The sequence below is a fragment of the Piliocolobus tephrosceles genome, chromosome 1 (genome assembly GCF_002776525.5).
Source record: "Piliocolobus tephrosceles isolate RC106 chromosome 1, ASM277652v3, whole genome shotgun sequence".
Classification (NCBI taxonomy): Eukaryota; Metazoa; Chordata; class Mammalia; order Primates; family Cercopithecidae; genus Piliocolobus; species Piliocolobus tephrosceles.
In genome coordinates, this window is record NC_045434.1 from 88473799 (window position 1) to 88493470 (window position 19672).

The 19672-nt window shown below is 42.4% G+C and overlaps 1 protein-coding gene and 1 long non-coding RNA gene across 2 annotated transcripts in view; both read right to left on the reverse strand.

Annotated features, from left to right (window-relative positions):
• The window catches only part of ARNT (aryl hydrocarbon receptor nuclear translocator), a 30823-nt gene extending 27706 nt beyond the window's left edge, over positions 1–3117 (reverse strand). The window contains exon 1 of the mRNA XM_031936003.1: positions 2633–3117. Coding sequence (XP_031791863.1) covers positions 2633–2806 — 174 coding nt within the window. The 5' untranslated portion in view covers positions 2807–3117. The remainder of the gene's footprint in view (positions 1–2632) is intronic.
• A 538-nt stretch (positions 3118–3655) lies between these two features.
• LOC116418887 lies at positions 3656–17910 on the reverse strand. The gene is made up of 2 exons (XR_004229087.1): positions 17694–17910; positions 3656–4955 (listed from the first exon to the last, which is right to left on the reverse strand). It is a non-coding gene; the product is annotated as an uncharacterized LOC116418887 (long non-coding RNA).
• Positions 17911–19672: the final 1762 nt, after the last annotated feature.

Consider the following 19672-nt stretch of genomic DNA (forward strand, 5'->3'; position numbering starts at 1 on the left):
AAGTGGGAAGGTCACTTGAGTCCAGGAGTTCAAGACCAACCAGGACAACAGGGCGAAACTCCATCTTTACAAACAAACAAAACAAAACAAAACAAACAAAAAAAAACTAGCCAGGTGTGGTGGCACACGACTGTAGTCCCAGCTACTCGGGAGGCTGAGGTGGGAGGATCACTTGAGCCTGGGAAGCAGAGGTTGCAGTGAGCTGAGATCACACCACCATACTCCAGCCTGAGCGACAGAGCAAGAGACCCTGTCTCAAAAAAAAGGCTTACTATGAACAATAATTGACTTCTTAATTCCATACTGTCTGGTCTCTTTTTAGGATCTTGCTTGACAAATATTCCAACTTTCTCTCTTTCCCCTGAGGCCTATAAAAATGATCAGGTTTTCTCAATTCTATATAAATCTTCCCTCACTTTGACCCATCTCATCTCTCTTTTTAAGCAGCAAGCTTATACTAAGAATAATGTTATATTCACTGGCTTTATCCTCTTACCTTTCAATTATTTCTCAATCCCACGTCAATCTGCACTCTAAACTACTGTTTTCCTGTTTGTTTGGTTTTTGTTCTGCCAGGAACAGCATACATATATTTTTAAGGAGGTTACTAATGTCCTCCTAAATACCAATTCAAGCCCCTTCTCCTGGGTCTTCATCACTTTATTCAACCTCTCTGCAGAATCTGACCATCTTGTCCATCTTATCCTTTACATTTTATTTTTTCCTACCGCCTTCTATGAGGCTGTACTCCAATTTTTGCTTCCTCTTCTGTTTCAGACTTCCTTTCCTTTGTTCAAGTCTTAAATGTAGACATTTCCAAAGTTCATCTTAAGTTCTCTTTATTAATACCATACTTTCTTCCTGGGAAATCATATTCACTCTTCCCCACTATGAAATAATACCCAAGTCTATATCCCTAGACCTGACTAATTTTTTTTTCCTGAGCTTTCAGCAGACTTGAATTTCAAGTATCTAAAAAACATTTATAAATATTCTACTAGCAACTCAACATCAATATTCCAAAACCTGAATCATTATTTCTCTCTTAAAAAAACAATCTGCCATGCTCTTCCAATATTCTTTCTTAACAGTACCCTCCCAAGCTAGAAGCCTCAAAATCTAACTATTCTCTCACATTCCAGTGATAACTCAGTTTTATCAATTCTACTTTCCAATGTTTTGTCACTGTCCTAGTCATCTTTTGCCAAAACTAATTAAATAGTTGCCCTGCTTTCAATCCATCCTTAAAATGCTACCAGATCTGCTAATACATTTTTGATGTCTCCCCACTGCATAAAAATTAAAATCGAAATTCTTTAACACCAAACATTCCATCATTAGATCCCAGCCTGCCTTCCTATTACCTCCCAAAAACATGCTAAAATACTTGACTTTCTTTGCACAACCCAATTATTCCACACTTCTAAGTTTTTGCTCAAGTGATTCCCAAAATCCACAACACTACTCCCCAACTCATTTTCCATATCTACATTTCTACAGGATTCATTACTGCATTTCCATTATAGAACTAGTTCTATGTTTAATTTATTTACATGTCTGTTTCCACCAGAAAATCATTTCTCTTACCATTCTATTTCTCACAGCACAACATACCTGGTTTGCCCACAAAAGGTGCGTAACCGGAGTTTGTTGAATACTTGCACATGTACTCTTAAAGCATATTAACTATTTCAATGTATGTAACTATAAAGCATGCACTTTTAAGTAGACCATCCTATTTGGAAAAATTCTTATTCCATTTTCTCAAACTATATTCTCTCCTCCTTTCTAATTATTTGATTAAATTGGTGGCATTAAGGGCATACTTGATTGATACTGAAGTAAATTTTTTTCTTTCTTATACCTCCTACATTTTCCAAACTTTTCTGTAATGATCACGTTATTTTAATAACCAAAACAGAACATGGCTTCCTTACCCTCAGAAGTCTTCCCTAACCATCCTCACTCAAGTCTAGCCATTCTATTCACTTTAGCCATCCTTTTGGTATATGTCTATCTAGTCCCACATAAAATTACTAATTAAAAAATACAATTCCTCTCTTTATGCATTTTCCTATCATTTTCTGTTGTATCCTGCCACTCACATACTTATATTCAGATGAAGCTCCTAAAAGGCAGAAAATGTTTATGCCTTCTCTCTGTTTTTCATAGTGCATCAAATGTAACACAGCACATCCCAAGCAACAATTAGACTCTCAGTTATTGTATCACCAAAGGAGGGACAGATTGATTCAATTACTAAAACTAGAAGCTGCTTCAGGGATAAGAAATAGATTTCTTCCATCTTCTATAGCCTTAAAGGCAAGGAAGAAAACTGGTTCCATGGACATAGTCATTCCCTCTGTGATTCCACTGTTCTTCTTCCATCCTATATGCTATATTCATGAGTCAAGTTCTCAAATATTAATACTTATTAGTTTGTTAAATGGTTTTCACAACTCTTCTCTACTTCTCATTGTCCCAATGCTAATTAATGTTATAACCAAGAACTGAAATTCATTTTCCCATTGTCTGACTTTTTCCTGAAAAGCTGAATCTTGTCCAAAAAACGAAAACTTTCAAGAGATTCACCCAGATTCTAGACTTTCTCAGAATATTAAGTCCCAGAGACCTGATCAGTGAGGAAAGACGGCTTATAGGAGCCATCAGTGGATGTGTTGCCAGTTCCCCGCAAGGACTTCATGTGAGAAACTGCCATGCGTAAGATGGTTAACTTGTCTGGTTTTCGAGCCAGGGCACTACAGGTGGGTACCATATCTGACAGTTCTGTGATGTAGGCTGTCATCTTGTTCCGTCGCCGCCGTTCAATTTCACTGTGATTTTCCCTGCATGGAAAGAGAGAGAAGCCCCATCCAGGTGGTCACATCTGGTCATTTGGTAGCAGGGAGAGTGATATGGACACCAAATGTGCTGCTGAAGAATGTGGTATTCAGATTTAGTGATGCTTAAGTCTCAGCAGTTAAAATAAGGTTTGCCAACCTTCTCATGCAAAGCAAGCATGAAACAGAACTAATAAGGCAGACAGAGAACAAGCAGATAATACAATTCCCTTCCCCCTATTTCCTGGAAACTTCACATCATTTGCAAATTACCACTCCCTCAGAAAAAAAAGCTGTTTTAAGAAATGACAGGCGAGTGGCCGGGCGCGGTGGCTCAAGCCTGTAATCCCAGCACTTTGGGAGGCCGAGACGGGCGGATCACAAGGTCAGGAGATCGAGACCATCCTGGCTAACACGGTGAAACCCCGTCTCTACTAAAATACAAAAAACTAGCCGGGCGAGATGGCGGGCGCCTGTAGTCCTAGCTACTCGGGAGGCTGAGGCAGGAGAATGGCGTGAGGCAGGAGAATGGCGGGAGACGGAGCTTGCAGTGAGCTGAGATCCGGCCACTGCACTCCAGCCTGGGCGACAGAGCAAGACTCCGTCTCAAAAAAAAAAAAAAAAAAAGACTTCCTTTAATATATTTTTCTGATTACCAATCATAAATGTTCATTTCAGAAAATGTGAAACATCAAAAACAAAAGAAACCATAAGTCACCCATAATACTATTACCCAGAAATCTGATATTCTTTCAGTTTTTTCCTATGTACATGTTATACATATTTTTTGACAGTGAAATACCTAATACTGTAACCTTTCTTAATAGCTTGTAAATATTTTTCTATACTGAAACATATTTGTCACTTCTAACTACATAGCATTCCATTTTAAATATACTATGACTTTCTCAAGTGATGCCCTAATTTTGGTATTTATAATACTTCTAATTGTTTGTTACTATACATAACCATAACACAGTGTTTAAAGAGTAAGCTACAAAGCTAAACCCCCAAGGTCCATATCCTATATCTGACATTTATCAGCTTTACAATCTTAGAAAGTTACTTATTTAGCTTACGCTTCAGCAAATGGTTCAAATGTTTAAAGCTACTGAACACATAGAAAGTCTTAATATGTTACTCATGTCACCACTGAGCCCAGGCATCACTCTTCCATTACTATTGGTGGGACAAAAATTAAAGACTGGTTATAATTAGCTGCACAATTTTTAAAAAGAAAAAGAAGGAAAGAGGAAAATTTAATACAAGAAAGTAAATAAAATAGTGCCCATTCTTCAAGGCCCCTCTAAGGTAACCTCCCTTCTGAAGCTTTTCTCAATGTTTACCAACAAATGTATTATTTCCATACACAGAAAAACATAGCACCAAATTTGTTCCTTTCTAACAAAACTAGGCATATTCTATCATATATTCGTGTGTATAATAATTATTTCTATCAGAACAACCAACTTAGAAACAAGGACTGTGACTTACTCATCTTTGCATCCTACTTGCAATCAGCACACTGCCATAACACTAATTAGGAATTTAATAAATACTTTTGGAGCTCAATGGACTCTGCATTCCAAACCAAGCAACATATCAATAACTTAGAAGACAGCTAGCTATTCTAGAGCTCAGCATTCTCTGAATTCAGAAAAGCAGCCTATCAAAATGATTTTGGGAAAACAGAAACAAAGCTTAATGAAAGCAGCAAACAGTTTTCTCAGGCACAGTAAAATCTCCCGGCTTAGCTACAGTCTTTTACCTTACAGAAATTTTGGTTTAAAAAGAGAATTGCTTATGGGAAACTTGGATAAAAACATAAATTCTTCATAAAGAAAAATTCAGGGACTAAGGAGACTCATATGACAGTAGGGTAGTAAGTAATCAAGTTGAAGTGAGACGGTCAGAAATAGCCAAGTGAGTTCAGCAACTAAATAAATTCAGCAACTACAGTTGGTTTATAGGAGAGACATTCATAACACTACACTCAAACTCACCCTGGTCGCCGCTTAATAGCCCTCTGGACAATGGCTCCTCCACCTTGAATTCCAGATCCAGGATTTCCAGAGGCAATGGCTGGACCCAGTGATGGTACATCTGATGTCATTTCTGTCAGGAAAATCATGAAGTAAACATTTTTAAAAAGATGGTCCTTGCGTATCAGCAGTATCAAGTTAGCTCAAAGAAATGTTCAAGCTATAGACAAAATCTCAGCAGTTTGCTAAAAATCCCAAATGCTCATATCCAGATTGCTCTTGATTTTTTTTTTTTTTTTTTTTTTTTTGAGACCAGGTCTCACTCTGTTGCCTGGGCTAGAGTGCACTGGTATAATCATAGCTCACTATAGCCTCAAACTCCTGGGCTCAAGCAATCCTCCCACCTCAGCTTCCGGAGTAGCTAAGACTATATGCCCGCACTACCACACCCAGCTATTTTTTTTTTTTTTCTTAGAGATGGGGTCTGGATATGTTGCCCAGGCTGGTCTTGAACACCTAGCTCCAAGTGATGGTCCCACTTTGGCCTCCTAAAGCGCTGGGATTATAGGCATGAGCCACCACACATGGTCTCTTCTTGAATTCTTACACTGGTACAAGATATCCCCATACTTCAGTTCTCCCCACATCACAGAGTTTGGAAGAAGTACTATATTCTGCAACCTTCATGTTAAAAAGCCTGTACTTAGTTAACAATATACTAATATTGTATACACTTAATAATACACTAATTTAAAAAACACATACATAAATGGGTTTATACATTTCATTGACGCAACAAATATTTATAACTTATTTATCGTGATTGGAAAATACAGAAAAACCCAAAAGGAAAAATCACCTAAATTCCGATACTTAAAAGGAAATTATGTAAAGTAAAACTGAAAGTCCCTCATTATTGTCTCCCTTTCCTGCCTCCCTGTACCTTTCCTCTCTCCTTCCAATTCAATCTCATCCCCCAGCAGTAACCATTACTAACAGCTGAGTACCTTTTTTTTTTTTTTTTTTTTTTTTTTTTAAAGACAGGGTCTCACTTTGTCCAGCCCAGGCTGGAGTACGGTGGCATGATCACGGCTCACTGCAGCCTCAGCCTCCGGGGCTCAAGTGAGTTGTAGGAGCTCTTTATATATTTTGTTTTATTTTTTATTTGTTTATTTATTTTTTTGAAGCAAAGTCTTTCTCTGTCACTCAGGCTGGAGTACAGTGATCTTGGCTCACTTTCTCTGTCACTCAGGCTGGAGTACAATGATCTTGGCTCACTGCAACCTCCACCTCCTGGGTTCAATTAATTCTCCCTGCCTCAGCTTCCCGAGTAGCTGGGATTACAGGCGCCCACCACCATGCCTGGCTAATTTTTTTACTTTTAGTAGAGATGGGATTTCACCATGTTGGCCAGGCTGGTCTCGAACTCCTGACTTCAGGTGATAAGCCCACCTTGGCCTCCCAAAGTGCTGGGATTACAGGTGTAAGCCACTGTGTCTGGCCGCTCTTTATATATTTTGGATATTCTGTATTGTTTATATGATTCAAAATTTTTTTTTCTGCTGGGCACGGTGGCTCACGTCTGTAATCCTAGCATTTTGGGAGGCTGAGGTGAGTGGATCACTTGAGATCAGGAGTTAAAGATCAGCCTGGCCAACATGGGGAAACCCCATCTCTAATAAAAATACAAAAATTAGCCAGGTGTGGTGGTGCGTGCCGGTAATCCCAGCTACTTGGGACGCTGAAGCTTGAGAATTACTTAAACCTGAGAGTCAGAGGTTGCAGGGAGCGGAGATCGCACCACTGCACTCCAGCCTGGGTGACAGAGTGAGACTCTGTCTCAAAAAAAAAAAAAAGAAAAATTTTTTTCTATTCCATGGGTTGCCTTTACACTCTGTTGGTAGTGTTATTTGATGCACAAAATATTGTGCATTATACAGTATGAACTAACAAAAAACAATGAGATATGTGTGTAAATATTCATGACGTATATTAAAATGACAAGAGCAAGTTGAAGATCAGGCCTCCATTTTTACTAAGAAAAAAATGCACCTTTTTTTTTTTTTTTTTTTTTTTTTTAAAGACAGGATCTCACTCTGTTGCCCAGGATGGAGTGCAGTGGTACAATCACGGCTCATTGCAGCCTCGACCTCCCAGGTTCAAGTGATCCTCCCACATCAACCTCTTAAGTAGCTGGGACTACAGGCATGGGCCACCATGCTGGCTAACTTGTATTTTTTGTACAGATGGGGTTTCACTGTGGTGCAAAGGCTAGTCTCGAACTCCTGGGCTCAAGTGATCTGCTCACCTTGGCCTCCCAAAGCTCTTGGATTACAGGCATGAGCCACCATGTCCAGCCTGCACCTCTTTTTGATTACAGAGTTATATATAAACTGAGATAAAAAAATAAGAGATAAGACATACTCAAGGCTGGGCTCAGTGGCTCATGCCTGTAATCCCAGTGCTTTGGGAAGTTGAGGTGGGAGGACTGCTTGAGCTCAGGAGTTCAAGACCAGCCTGGGGAACATAGTGAGACCCTGTCTCTACAAAAAAATAAATAAATAAAAATAAAAATAAAATCACCTAGGTGTGGTGGTGCCCACCTGTAGTCCCAGCTACTTGGGAAGCTGAGGCAGGAGGATCACTTTATTATAAAGTAGAATTTAAGTTAGATTATTTTGCCCACTGTAGGCTAATGTAAGTACTCTATACACGTTTAAGGTAGTCTAGGCTAAGCTATAATGTGTAATAGGTTAAGTGTATTAAATATATTTTTGACTTAGGATATTTTCAATTTACAATGGGTTTATCAAGACATAACCCCACCATAAGTCAAGGAGCATCTGTACTTATTCTGAACTTTTTCTCTTCCACGTAACAATATATTGCTATGGCAATAAATACACATGTAGATCATTCTTTTTAACAGTTACATAGTACTCTGTACTATAAATGTAGAGTTACAACATTCAAACCTTCACTATCATAAATAATGTTTCAGTGAACATCATTGTGTATCTTCATGCACAGATGCCAGTACTTCCATATTATTTCTGAAAATGACTCCTCGGGCCTAAGGGTAGACACATTTAAAACTTTGATTGCCCATTACCTGCCAAAGAGGTTATACCAATTTAGAGCCTCATCCACTGCATCAATTTAGCCATATCTCAAACAGCATTGTGTTTTGGGAATCCTTCAAATTTCTGGTCATTTTCTTGGTGAAAGACAATTATCGCTGTTAGTTTAGCACACAATAAGGCTGAGCATATTTTTGTTACTGCTAATTTGATTTGAAGATTTGAAGCAGATTTGAAGGAAATACTGGTGAGTACATACATATATAGGATGTTAAAGATTATTCAAATAGAGGCTGGGTGCAATGGCTCACACTTGTAATCCCAGCACTTTGGGAGGCCAAGGCGGGCGGATCACTTGAGGACAGGAGTTCGAGACCAGCCTGGCCAACATGGTGAAACCCCATCTCTACTAAAGATACAAAAAACTAGCCAGGCGTGGTGGCACACTGTAGTCCCCAGCTACTCGAGATACTGAGGCACAAAAATCATTTGAACCTAGGAGGCGGAGACTGCAGTGAGCCAAGATCGTACCACTGCACTCCAGCCTGGGTAAGAAAGATTCTGGCTTTAAAACAAAAAAAAAAAGATTACTCAAATAGAGCCGGGCATGGTGTCATACACCTACAATCCCAGCTACTAGGGAGACCAAGGCATTGGACTACTTGAGCTCAGCAATTCAAGACCAGTCTGGGCAATACAGTGAGACCTCGTTTCTATAAATTAAAAAAAAAAAAAAAAAAAAACTACTCAAACAGAGATGCAGCCAGGCACAATGGCACACATCTGTAGTCCAGCTACTCAGGTGGCTGAAGTGGGAGGAATGCTTGAGTCTAGGATTTCAAGACCAGCCTAGGCAACATAGTAAAACCTTGTCTCAACTTAAAAAAAATAAATAAAAGAGAAAGAGAGAGATCTTTTAAATAGATAAAAATATAGGAAAGTAGTTTATGTGAGAAGCCAGGAATGAAATTTTCGGAGTCTTTTATACATAAAAGATAAATGAAGGGTGATATGGTTTGACTCTGTGTGTCTCCACCTAAATATCATGTCAAACTGTAATCCCCAGTGTTGAACGTACAGCCTGGTGGGAGGTTATTGGATCAGGGGGTGTGGGTTAACACCATCCTCCTAGTGCTCTCTTATGATAGAGTTCTCAAGAGATCTGGTTGTTTGAAAGTGTGTAGCATCTTCCCCTTCTCTCCCTCTATCCTGCCAGCCATGTGAAGACATGCTTGCTTCCCCTTAGCCTTCCGCCATGATTCCAAGTTTCCTGAGGCCTCCCCAGCCATGCCTCCCACACAGTCTGCAGAACTGCTCGTCAATTAAACCTCTTTTCTGCATAAATTACCCAGTCTCCGGTAGTTCTTTATAGCAGTGTGAGAATGGACTAATACAAAGGGAAGGGGATTATGGTAGGTACCAAGTGAATGTCAAATTGAAGTAGGAAGGCAAGCAGCTAGGAAGGCAGGTAGGTGGCCAAATGGGAAGAAATGAAGGAAACTGCCTGGTTTACTATTTAGTTTTAGCCCCAAACCGGGTACTGTGGTATACACTTGTAATACCAGCTACTCGGGAAGCCGAGGCAGGAGGATCATTTGAGCTCAGGAGTTCAAGACCAACTTGGGCAACATAGCAAGACCCTGTCTCAAAAAACAGTTCTCGCCTCAAGCATGAGAAGAGAAAAGTAGAAGCATACTGAACAAAAAAAAGAAACAAGCAGAAAAACAAGCAAAAAGGACAAAGAAGGAACAATCAGTGATAAAGACCAAGCAACACGGTGTCTCTGAAACCTAGTTTCTAGGAGAGGCTCAATTGTGTCGTATCAAGAACTTGGAGAGGATTCTAACAACAACACTAAAAGCTGCAGTGCATAATGATTCATGCCTGTAATCCCAGCAATCTGGGAGGCCAACAGCAGGAGGATCACTCGAGGACAGTACTTCAAGACCAGCCTGGGCAACATCGCAAGATCCTGTCTCTACAAAATTAAAAAATTAACTAGGCATGATGGTGCATGCCTACAGTCCCAACTACTCAGGAAACTGAGGAGGCAGAATCACTTGGGCCTAGCAATTGGAGGTGTTGCAGCAAACTATGGTCATGCTATTGCACTCCAGCCTGGCTGACACAACAGGACCTTGTCTCAAAAAAAAAAAAAACCTTAAAAGTATTTAAAGAATTGAAACAGAGAACTAGAAGAAAGAAATATAGAATGTTAGGCCGGGCGCGGTGGCCCATGCCTGTAATCCCAGCACTTTGGGAGGCTGAGGCGGGTGGATCACGAGGTCAGGAGATTGAGACCATCCTGGTTAACATGGTGAAACCCCGTCTCTATTAAAAAATACAAAAAACTAGCCGGGCGCGGTGGTGGGTGCCTATAGTGTCAGCTACTCGGGAGGCTGAGGCAGGAGAATGGCATGAACCTGGGAGGCGGAGCTTGCAGTGAGCTGAGATCGCACTACTGCACTCCAGCCTGGGTGACAGGGACAATCTGTCTCAAAAAAACAAAACAAATATAGAATGTTACAGAAAAGATTTTAAGAAACTAGTCTTTTTTTTTTTTTCCTAGAGACAGGGGCTCACTCTGTCACCCAGACTAGAGTCCAGTGGTGTGATCATGGCTCACTGCAGCCTCGACCTCGCAAGCTCAGAGATCCTCCCACCACCTCAGCCTCCCAAGTAGTTGGAACTATAGGCATCCACCACCACATCTAGCTAATTTTTTATATACATATTTTTGTGGAGACAAAGTCTCACTACATTGCTCAGGCTGGTTTTCAACTTCTGGGCTTAAACAATCCTCTCAGCCTGGCCTCTCAAAGTGCTGAGATTACAGGTGTAAGCCACCACACTCAGCCTGGAAACTACTCTTCTAGCTCCTTTTTTCAGCACCTTGCACTTGGTTATCCAACCAAGCAATACCTTGCCCCCAGGCTATCTAATGTGGTATTTCACCCTTTTCATCTGCAAAAAAGACAATACTCCACCTACCTTCTTCTCAAAAGATACCCATTGTACTACATTTCAGTAGGAAGATGACTCTAGGTCACAATGGAAAAAATAGTAACTTAGAGATTAAGAATGATGACTGTGTAGATGGACTGTCAACAATAAAATTCTGTCTCTACGTTCTAGTAGCTATGTGACTTCAGACAAGTTACATATTCACTCTCTGTGCCTTAGTTTCCTCATCTATAAAACAAGGATAATAATACTTACCTAATACAATTGTCATAAAAATTAAATGAGAACAAGTTGGTACATATTACTAATAAATATTAGATATTATTATAGTTCGTACAAATTCATGATGTCATTGGCTTAATTAGTCTTATCCCTTCAAAGGTATTTCATATTAACAGTGGGTTTTACATTCATTTTTATTCAACAAACATATATTGAACTCTAATCCAATATACTAGGCACCCACTGTAAGCACTGCAGTACTCTGGTAAACAAGGAAAGCAAAAGTTCTGCTCTCATGGAACTCACATCCTAAGTATGCTGGTTTTGTTTTGTTTTTTGAGACAAGGTCTCAGCTGTCTCCCAGTCACCCAGACTGGAGTGCAGTGGCACAATCACGGCTCACTGCAGCCTCGACCTCCCAGGCTCAGGTCATCCTCCCATCTCAGTCTCCCACGTAGCTGGGACTACAGGGGATGCCACCACACCCTGCTAATTTTTTGTATTTTTTTTGTACAGATGGCGTTTCACCACATTGCCCAGGCTGGTCTCAAACTTTTGGGCTCAAGCAATCCACCCACATCAGTCTCCCAAAGTGCTAGGATTACAGGTATGAGCCACCACGTCCAGCCCTAAGTATACTGCTGAATCCATAAACTTACTTCTCTATTCAACTACAATGAAAACATGGAGGGAAAATATAAAATGGGCCTGGCAGGGTGACTCACACCTGTAACCCCAGCACACTGGGAGGCCGAGGCAGGAGGATTGCTTAAGCCCAGGAGTTTGAGACCAGCCTGGGCAATATAGTGAGACCTAGACACTACGTAAAATAATAAAAACTTTAAAACAAGAAAGAAAATACATTGACAAAATTATGAAAAGTGACATAAATTTGAAGAATTTATGTGAAAAGTTGGAGACAGTTGCTACAGACTAGACATAAAGATTAGTCAACAAAATAGGAAAGTGTAACCTGGCATATAGAAGGAACTTAATTATCCGCTCCTTTCCCTCGGTTTGTCTCCTTAAGTGTAAAATGATAGGCGTTGTCATATTTCCAACCTGAAGATTCACTGATGTCTACTTACTCAAGTCATTATGGCATACCAGGCAGCATTATCTATTTATTTTTTTTTATTTTTTGAGATGGAGTCTCGCTCTGTCACCCAGGCTGGAGAGCAGTGGCATGATCTTGGCTCACTGCAACCACCACCTTCCAGGTTCAAGCAATTCTCCCACCTCAGCCTCCCGAGTAGCTGGGATTATAGGCACCTGCCACCATGCCCGGCTAATTTTTGTATTTTTAGGAGAGATGGGGTTTTGCCGTGTTGGTCAGGCTGGTCTCAAACTCCTGACCTCAGGTGATCCACCTGCCTCGGCCTCCCAAAGTGCTGGCATTACAGGCATGAGCCACCACGTCCGGCCAACGCAGTATTCTTAAAAATAGATGGTGGCGGGGTGCAGTGGCTCACGCCTGTAATCCCAGCACTTTGGGAGGCTGAGGCAGGCAGATCACCTGAGGTCAGGAGTTCGAGACCAGCCTGGCCAACATGGAGAAACCCCGTCTCTACTACAAATAAAAAATTAGCTGGCGTGGTGGCAGGTGCCTGTAATCCCAGCTACTCGGGTGAGGTGGGAGAACTGCTTGAACCCAGGAGGCAGAGGTTGAAGTGAGCCGAGATCACGCCATTGCACTCCAGCCTGGGTGACACAGTGAAACCCTGTCTCAAAAAAAAAAAAAAAAAGGCCTTTGCAATATAATAATATCTCTTCTTTTGTTGGGGGACAGGGTATTACTGTGACACCCAGGCTAGAGTACAGTGGCATGATCACAGCTCACTGCAGTCTCAACTTGCCGGGCTCAGGTGATACTCCAATCTTAGCCTTCCAAGTAACTGGGACACCACAGTGCCTGGATAATTTTTTGTATTTTTTGTGGATAAGGGGTTTTGTCATGTTGTCCGGGCTGGTCTCAAATTCCTGGGCTCAAGCAATCTGCCTGCCTAGGCCTCCCAAAGGGATTAGAGGCACGAGCCACCACACCTGGCCATAAAAGAATATCTTGACATCTTAACTTTACACTGTATGAATTCCTATTTTCCCATATCTGAAAAAGGTAAATAAAGGTAACAGGTAAGAATTTTGTTAATTGATGCAGTTAAAACTGTAAGTTATGTAGGTGAAAATTAGCTAAAAAAAATTTTCTTCCTAAATGACAGCCTTACAAACCCAAACGGTATTACCCTTTTCCTTCTGCTACATTCTCCATCCACAGTAACTTATACATAATAGCACAAAAAGAATTCTCTGCTAATGAGAATACCAGAATCAAGAGAGAAAAAAACCTACATTTACTACAAACTAATTCAATGTCTCTAGTTTGAATTTGGAACTGTAAATCAAATACCTAATCTCCTCCCAACTATTCCCTCAGCCAATGCATTACAAATCACACATTCGGGCCGGGCGCGGTGGCTCAAGCCTGTAATCCCAGCACTTTGGGAGGCCGAGACGGGCGGATCACGAGGTCAGGAGATCGAGACCATCCTGGCTATCATGGTGAAACCCCGTCTCTACTAAAAAAAATACAAAAAACTAGCCGGGCGAGATGGCGGGCGCCTGTAGTCCCAGCTACTCGGGAGGCTGAGGCAGGAGAATGGCGTAAACCCGGGAGGCGGAGCTTGCAGTGAGCCGAGATCGCGCCACTGCGCTCCAGCCTGGGCGACAGAGCGAGACTCTGTCTCAAAAAAAAAAAAACAAATCACACATTCAATTTAAAAAGTGTTCCACCTTGGCTAGGCATGGTGGCTCATGCCTGTAATCCCAGCTCTTAGGGGGAGCCCAATACAGGAAGATCACTTAAGGCCAGGAGTTAAACACGGGCCTGGGCAACATAGCAAGACCCTGTCTCTAAAAAAAATTTAAAATTAGCCAGCCATGGTGGTGCACACCTGTGGTCCCACCTACTCAGGAGGCTCAAGTGGGAGGATCACATGGTCCCAGAAGGTCAAGGCTGCAGTGAGGCATGATTGTGTCACTGCATTCCAGCCTTGGTGGCAGAGCAAGACCCTTTCCTATGGGGAAAAAAATGTGTTCCTCAAAACTGTTAGTAGTCCACAGACAAGAAAGAAATAGCCTAAAGTTTCATGGACCACCTACCCACAGAGTTCTACTTGCCAGTGATAAGTAGAACTAGTGAAAAATGATAGAATATGACGAATTATCAATTTGACCAAAAAAATCACATTAGAACTATTATTTCAACACAACTCTTAGAGAGTATCAACCATATTTTGCTCTTCTTCTAATGCAGCACCACAGTGAAAAATGCAGAAGAACCTGGTCCCTTTGAAAAATACTGCAGGGCCACCAGCACAATTAACATGTTTAAGCACTATTACTAACCCTAAGGATTAACTTGGCGGGATCAGTGGCTCACACCTATAATTCCAGCAGCTTAGGAGGGTGAGGTGGGAGGATTGCTTGAGGCCAGGAGTTCACGACCAGCCTGGGCAACATAGCAAGATCCCATTTCTACAAAAAGTTAAAAAATGTAGCCAGGTGTGGTGGTGTGTGTCTACAAACTCAGATACTCAGGAGGCTGAGGCTGGAAGATCACTTGAGCTCAGGAGTTCAAGGCTGCAGTGAGCTGTGATTACACCACTGCACTACAGTCTGGGAGACAGAGTGAGACCCTGTCTCAAAAATAAAAATAAATATATTTTTTAAAAGGATTAACCCAAGTGAAGCTTAAAGACTGAAATATTTTTTTAAAATCGTGTTGACAAAACTAACAAGAATTATTAAAAAAAAAAAATTAGTACTCCAGCAAAAATACAAAGTAGGAAAAACTCAAAGAAATAGGCATGGTGTCCCTGGTCCTTAAAATGGCTCTAAGGAAAGAAGGTATGACTGTGTAGCAAAGAATTCTGACCTGAAAACATTTACTTTCACTAAGCACAGTACATTTCCACCTAATGTCCCTCCATTCATTAATCTCATTTCCCAAAATGCAATAGACTACTGAAAAAATCCACAATGTATCTATGATCTCTTCCTCTTGATATAAAAGTGCAAAGGGAGAAAAGAAAAAAGAAAACATATCTTCTGATTTGATTGAACTGAACATGGAATCGATAAGTTAGAAGAGATGGAAGAAATTTTTAACATCAAAAAAGAAATCTGACCAGGCAGAGTGTCTCACATCTGTACTCCCAACTTTGAGAGACTGAGGCAAGGCTTGCTTGAGACCAGGAGATCAAGATCAGCGTGAGCAACACAGCAAGGCATCTGTCCACAAAAAAATTTAAAAGTTAACCAGGCATGGGCCGGGCGCGGTGGCTCAAGCCTGTAATCCCAGCACTTTGGGAGGCTGAGATGGGCGGATCACGAGGTCAGGAGATCGAGACCATCCTGGCTAACACGGTGGAACCCCGTCTCTACTAAAAAATACAAAAAACTAGCCGGGCGAGGTGGTGGGCACCTGTAGTCCCAGCTACTCGGAGGCTGAGGCAGGAGAATGGCATAAACCCGGGAGGCGGAGCTTGCAGTGAGCTGAGAACTGGTCACTGCACTCCAGCCCGGGCAACAGAGCGAGACTCCGTCTCAAAAAAAAAAAAAAAAAAAAAAGTTAACCAGGCATGGTGGCAAGGCACCTGTAGTCCCAGCTATTCAGGAGGCTGATCGTGAGAAGATCACTTGAGCCCCGGAGGTGGAAGATGCCGTGAGCAGTGATCTTGCCACTATACTCCAGACCGGGTGACAGAGCCAGAAGCAAGACCCTGCATCAAAAGAAAAAGAGGGGATAGGGGAGAGGAGAAAGGAAAAGAAAAAGAAAAAGGAAATCTAAAAATTGCAGAAGCAAGCAGCCAAAGCATAGTAAACAAAGCTGTTTCATTAACAAGGATTCTGCACACACACATACACACAAACACATGCTATTTTCTGCTGAGATTTAAGCTGATATTGATCAGCTTATGAAAATATGGTCAAGAGGCTGTCATTCTGGTTGCTGCTGTTTAAAAAACAAAACAAAATAAAGCCACCCCACCCACACAGCTGGAAAAAAGCTTCTGACATACGAACTAAAACTTGTTTACTCAGGCGACTTCTTAAGAGAAATGCTTTGCAACTTAACTAGGGTTATATAAGTATTTTGCAATGTGTGATCAGTTAAAAATCTTGTTTATTTATTCCATAGTTCACAGATAGGTTATATTACTACAAGGTGAGGTTTGCCATAATGGCATTTTTCCTGTTTTATAGTTTTATTCTATCACTCAGCACTTCCCGCAATGTAATTTTTGCCATTAATTTTACCTCTCTTTCCTTTAAAAAAAATTTTAAAAATTAAATACAGATAATGACATGTGACAAATTAATCATCTCTTAAAATAGCTGTTCCCAGAAACATGGTAGAAAAGAAATTTCAGTGATTCAACTGTCCTATCAAAATCTGGATATTGCAAAATAATACTGCGTTTCAGTAACATGAAAAAAAAAAAATCTAATTAAATTTCAACGTGGGGATGGGGGTAATCACTCCCACTGTTGTATTTTCAAGAAATTCTCCGCAACACATACACACACCTCAAGGCCCTTTCTTTTTAAGGCTATCAAATATATTGGTTTTTGGAAAAGGATAGACTTTATTTTGCAAGAATGACCAAGGTCTGCAAGATAAACTAGGCCCCTAAAATGAAATACCTTCTAAGGAGAAATAACTGTAACATAGAGGAAAGAGGGCTGGGTGGGACTAGTAATTTGAAGATCTGATCTCTCTAGAACTGCACTACACCCTATTCCATCTCTTAGACAAAACAGACCAGATCTTTTTGATATTTGATTATTTTTTGAAATTGAGAAATGGTGTGGAATCAAACTTTTCTGAAAGAGTTTGGAAACTGCCTCGACCTAGGCCTAACAGGATTTAAACCTGGGGCTGTGGACTAAAGACCTGACCGGAACCACAACCATTACACAAACCCCTGCCCTCAGCAGGCAAAGCCAGGCCCTCTTAACACAAGATATAAGTTTCAAAGTATAGTCCGGGGACGGGGACGGGGGTTGCGGGTGGGAGGTAACAGCCTAAAGAAACGTCGTATATATCAAAGAACGTCAATTTTTTATTTTTAAAATTAAAATCTAAACCTTTAAATGTTTGGAAGCAACACCTCAACTAAGGAGCAATATGGTCCAGGGTTTATGAATCCAAACTACTCTTAAAGTAAACGGAGCCACTCTGCCTACAGTATGCGGCATCAAGCGGCACCAGCGGGCAGAGGGTTAAAAGAGGACCACATCACAGACCAGACGCCGCCCGAGGAGTGAGGGCGGGCCAGCCCCCACTGGCCGCCGCTCCAACGGAGGTCAGGAGAGGGAGCCCCCAACTCCCACCTGCCCCCTCGCTCCCTCCACCTCGAGTCTACCCAAGTCCCCGGGATCGGGCCCCTCCCCAGGTCACCGCTCCCCCACCGTCCCTCGCGGCCTCCGCCCCGCCCCGGCGCCTTCAGCTCCAGCTGCGTCCCCTCAGCCCTGGGTCTCCTTAGTTGTCAGCCCCTTCAGCCCCTCCCCTTTAGAGGCGCCCCAGTCCTCCGTCTCCTCACCGGGGTTGGCAGTAGTCGCCGCCATGGCGGTAGATGCCACCGCCGCCGCACCACCCCCCCCGCCGTGGGAGGAGCCGCCGCCACCGAACCGGGAGGGAGGGGAAGAGAAAGGCCACTCCCCAGAAGCGGCGCCTGACCGCCGCCTCCGCTACCGCGGAATCCAAGATGGCGGCTTCAGCAGCCCCCACCATCCCAGCCCCTGTGGGGAAGAGACCCCGCCTATGTAGTGGGCGGAGTTAACACACGACCAGCCTCCTAGAAAAAAATTGACCAATAAAAATGCCAAATCGACCAAGGGCAGGGCTACTCCCTGCGCCAGCCAGTCCAGTGGAGGGAGGGCGAGGAAGAAGTCCAGCTGTCTCCCTAACCCCGCCCACCTTGCGTAAGAGGTCAATGACCCAGTAACGTCATTGAAATGCAATTAAAATGGGTATTTTAGGCAGGGCGCGGTGGCTCCCGCCTGTAATCCCAGCACTTTGGGAGGCCGAGGCCGGCGGATCACCTGTGGTCAGGGGTTCGAAACCAGCCATGGCCAACATGGCGAAAACCCCGTCTCTACTAACAATACAAAATTAGCTGCGCGTGGTGGCACATGCCTGTAATCCCGGCTTCTTGGGAGGCTGAGGCAGGAGAATCGCTTGAACCTGGGAGGCAGAGGTTGCAGTGAACCGAGATCGCGCCATGCCACTGTACTCGTCTGGGCAACCGAGAGCAAAACTCTGTCTCAAAAAAAAAAGAAAGATATTTTACTAAAAAAAGGATATTTGACTAAAAACCTTCTCTTGGTGGTGGATTCGTCTGAGTGGTTGCCCTGCAGACAACTTATCTTGTAAATCCTCTTTGGTGCTCTAATACTTAAACTTCACGTGGTGATTTGTAATCCTTTCCAGTTTTTTTCCTGTTTTAAGGACTTTTGTCCCTGGTGAAAACAGTTAAATGACTTTTTAATGCCTGCTATGAAACTGGTAGTGTAAAAGGATCTGGGTGTTAACGGTTTGGTATGGGAGATACTGCCAGCCAAAACTGGAGGCAATGGATGAAGAAACTATTTTGAGAATGGGTAACTTCCTTTGGTCAGTGACAGGGACATAGTGAGGAGTTTTGTTTGTTTGTTTGTATTTGAGACGGAGTCTCGCTCTGTCATCCAGGCTGGAGTGTAGTGGTGCAATCTCGGCTCACTGCAACCTCCACCTCCCTGGTTCAAGCAATTCCCCTGCCTCAGCCTCCTGAGTAGCTGGGATTACAGGCGCACGCCACCCGCCCGGCTAATTTTTTGTGTTTTTAGTAGAGATGGGGTTTCACGATGTTGGCCAGACTGGTCTCGAACTCCTGACCTCAGGCAATCCGCCCACCTCAGCCTCCCAAAGTGCTGGGATTACAGGCGTGAGCCACCACACCCGGCCGGCGAGGAGTTTTTAATAGGGAATCAATAAGATGATGGCTGTGCAGATTTATTTTCTTTTTTCTTTTTTCTTAATATTTTTCCGAGACAGAGTCTTGCTCTGTCGCCCAAGCTGCAGTGCAGTGGTGCGATCTTGGCTCACTGCAATATCCACCTCCCGCGTTCAAGCAGTTATCCTGCCTCAGCCTCCCGAGTAGCTGGGATTACAGATGTATGCCCCCACGCCCAGCTAATTTTTGTTTCCTGATAATAGGAAGCATTGAGCTATTTGAGGTAGGCACTGTCCAAAATGCTTTGTATGTATTTACTCATTTAATCCTCACAACAACAATGAGGTAGATTCTACTACTATTTCCATTTTGCAATTAAGGAAACAGAAACAAAGAGGTTAAGCAAAGTACATCCAGCAGGTAAGTAATGTGGGAGGCAAACTAAAGGAGTCACACTGGAGACCTGTTCCACCCATCCCCCTATTTTAGCACTACAGTTTTAGCACTACAAAGTACTGTCTTTTCATGTATCACTCACAAAATGTTTAATACAAATTTAATTATGCTATTGAACATCTTTGTATTCT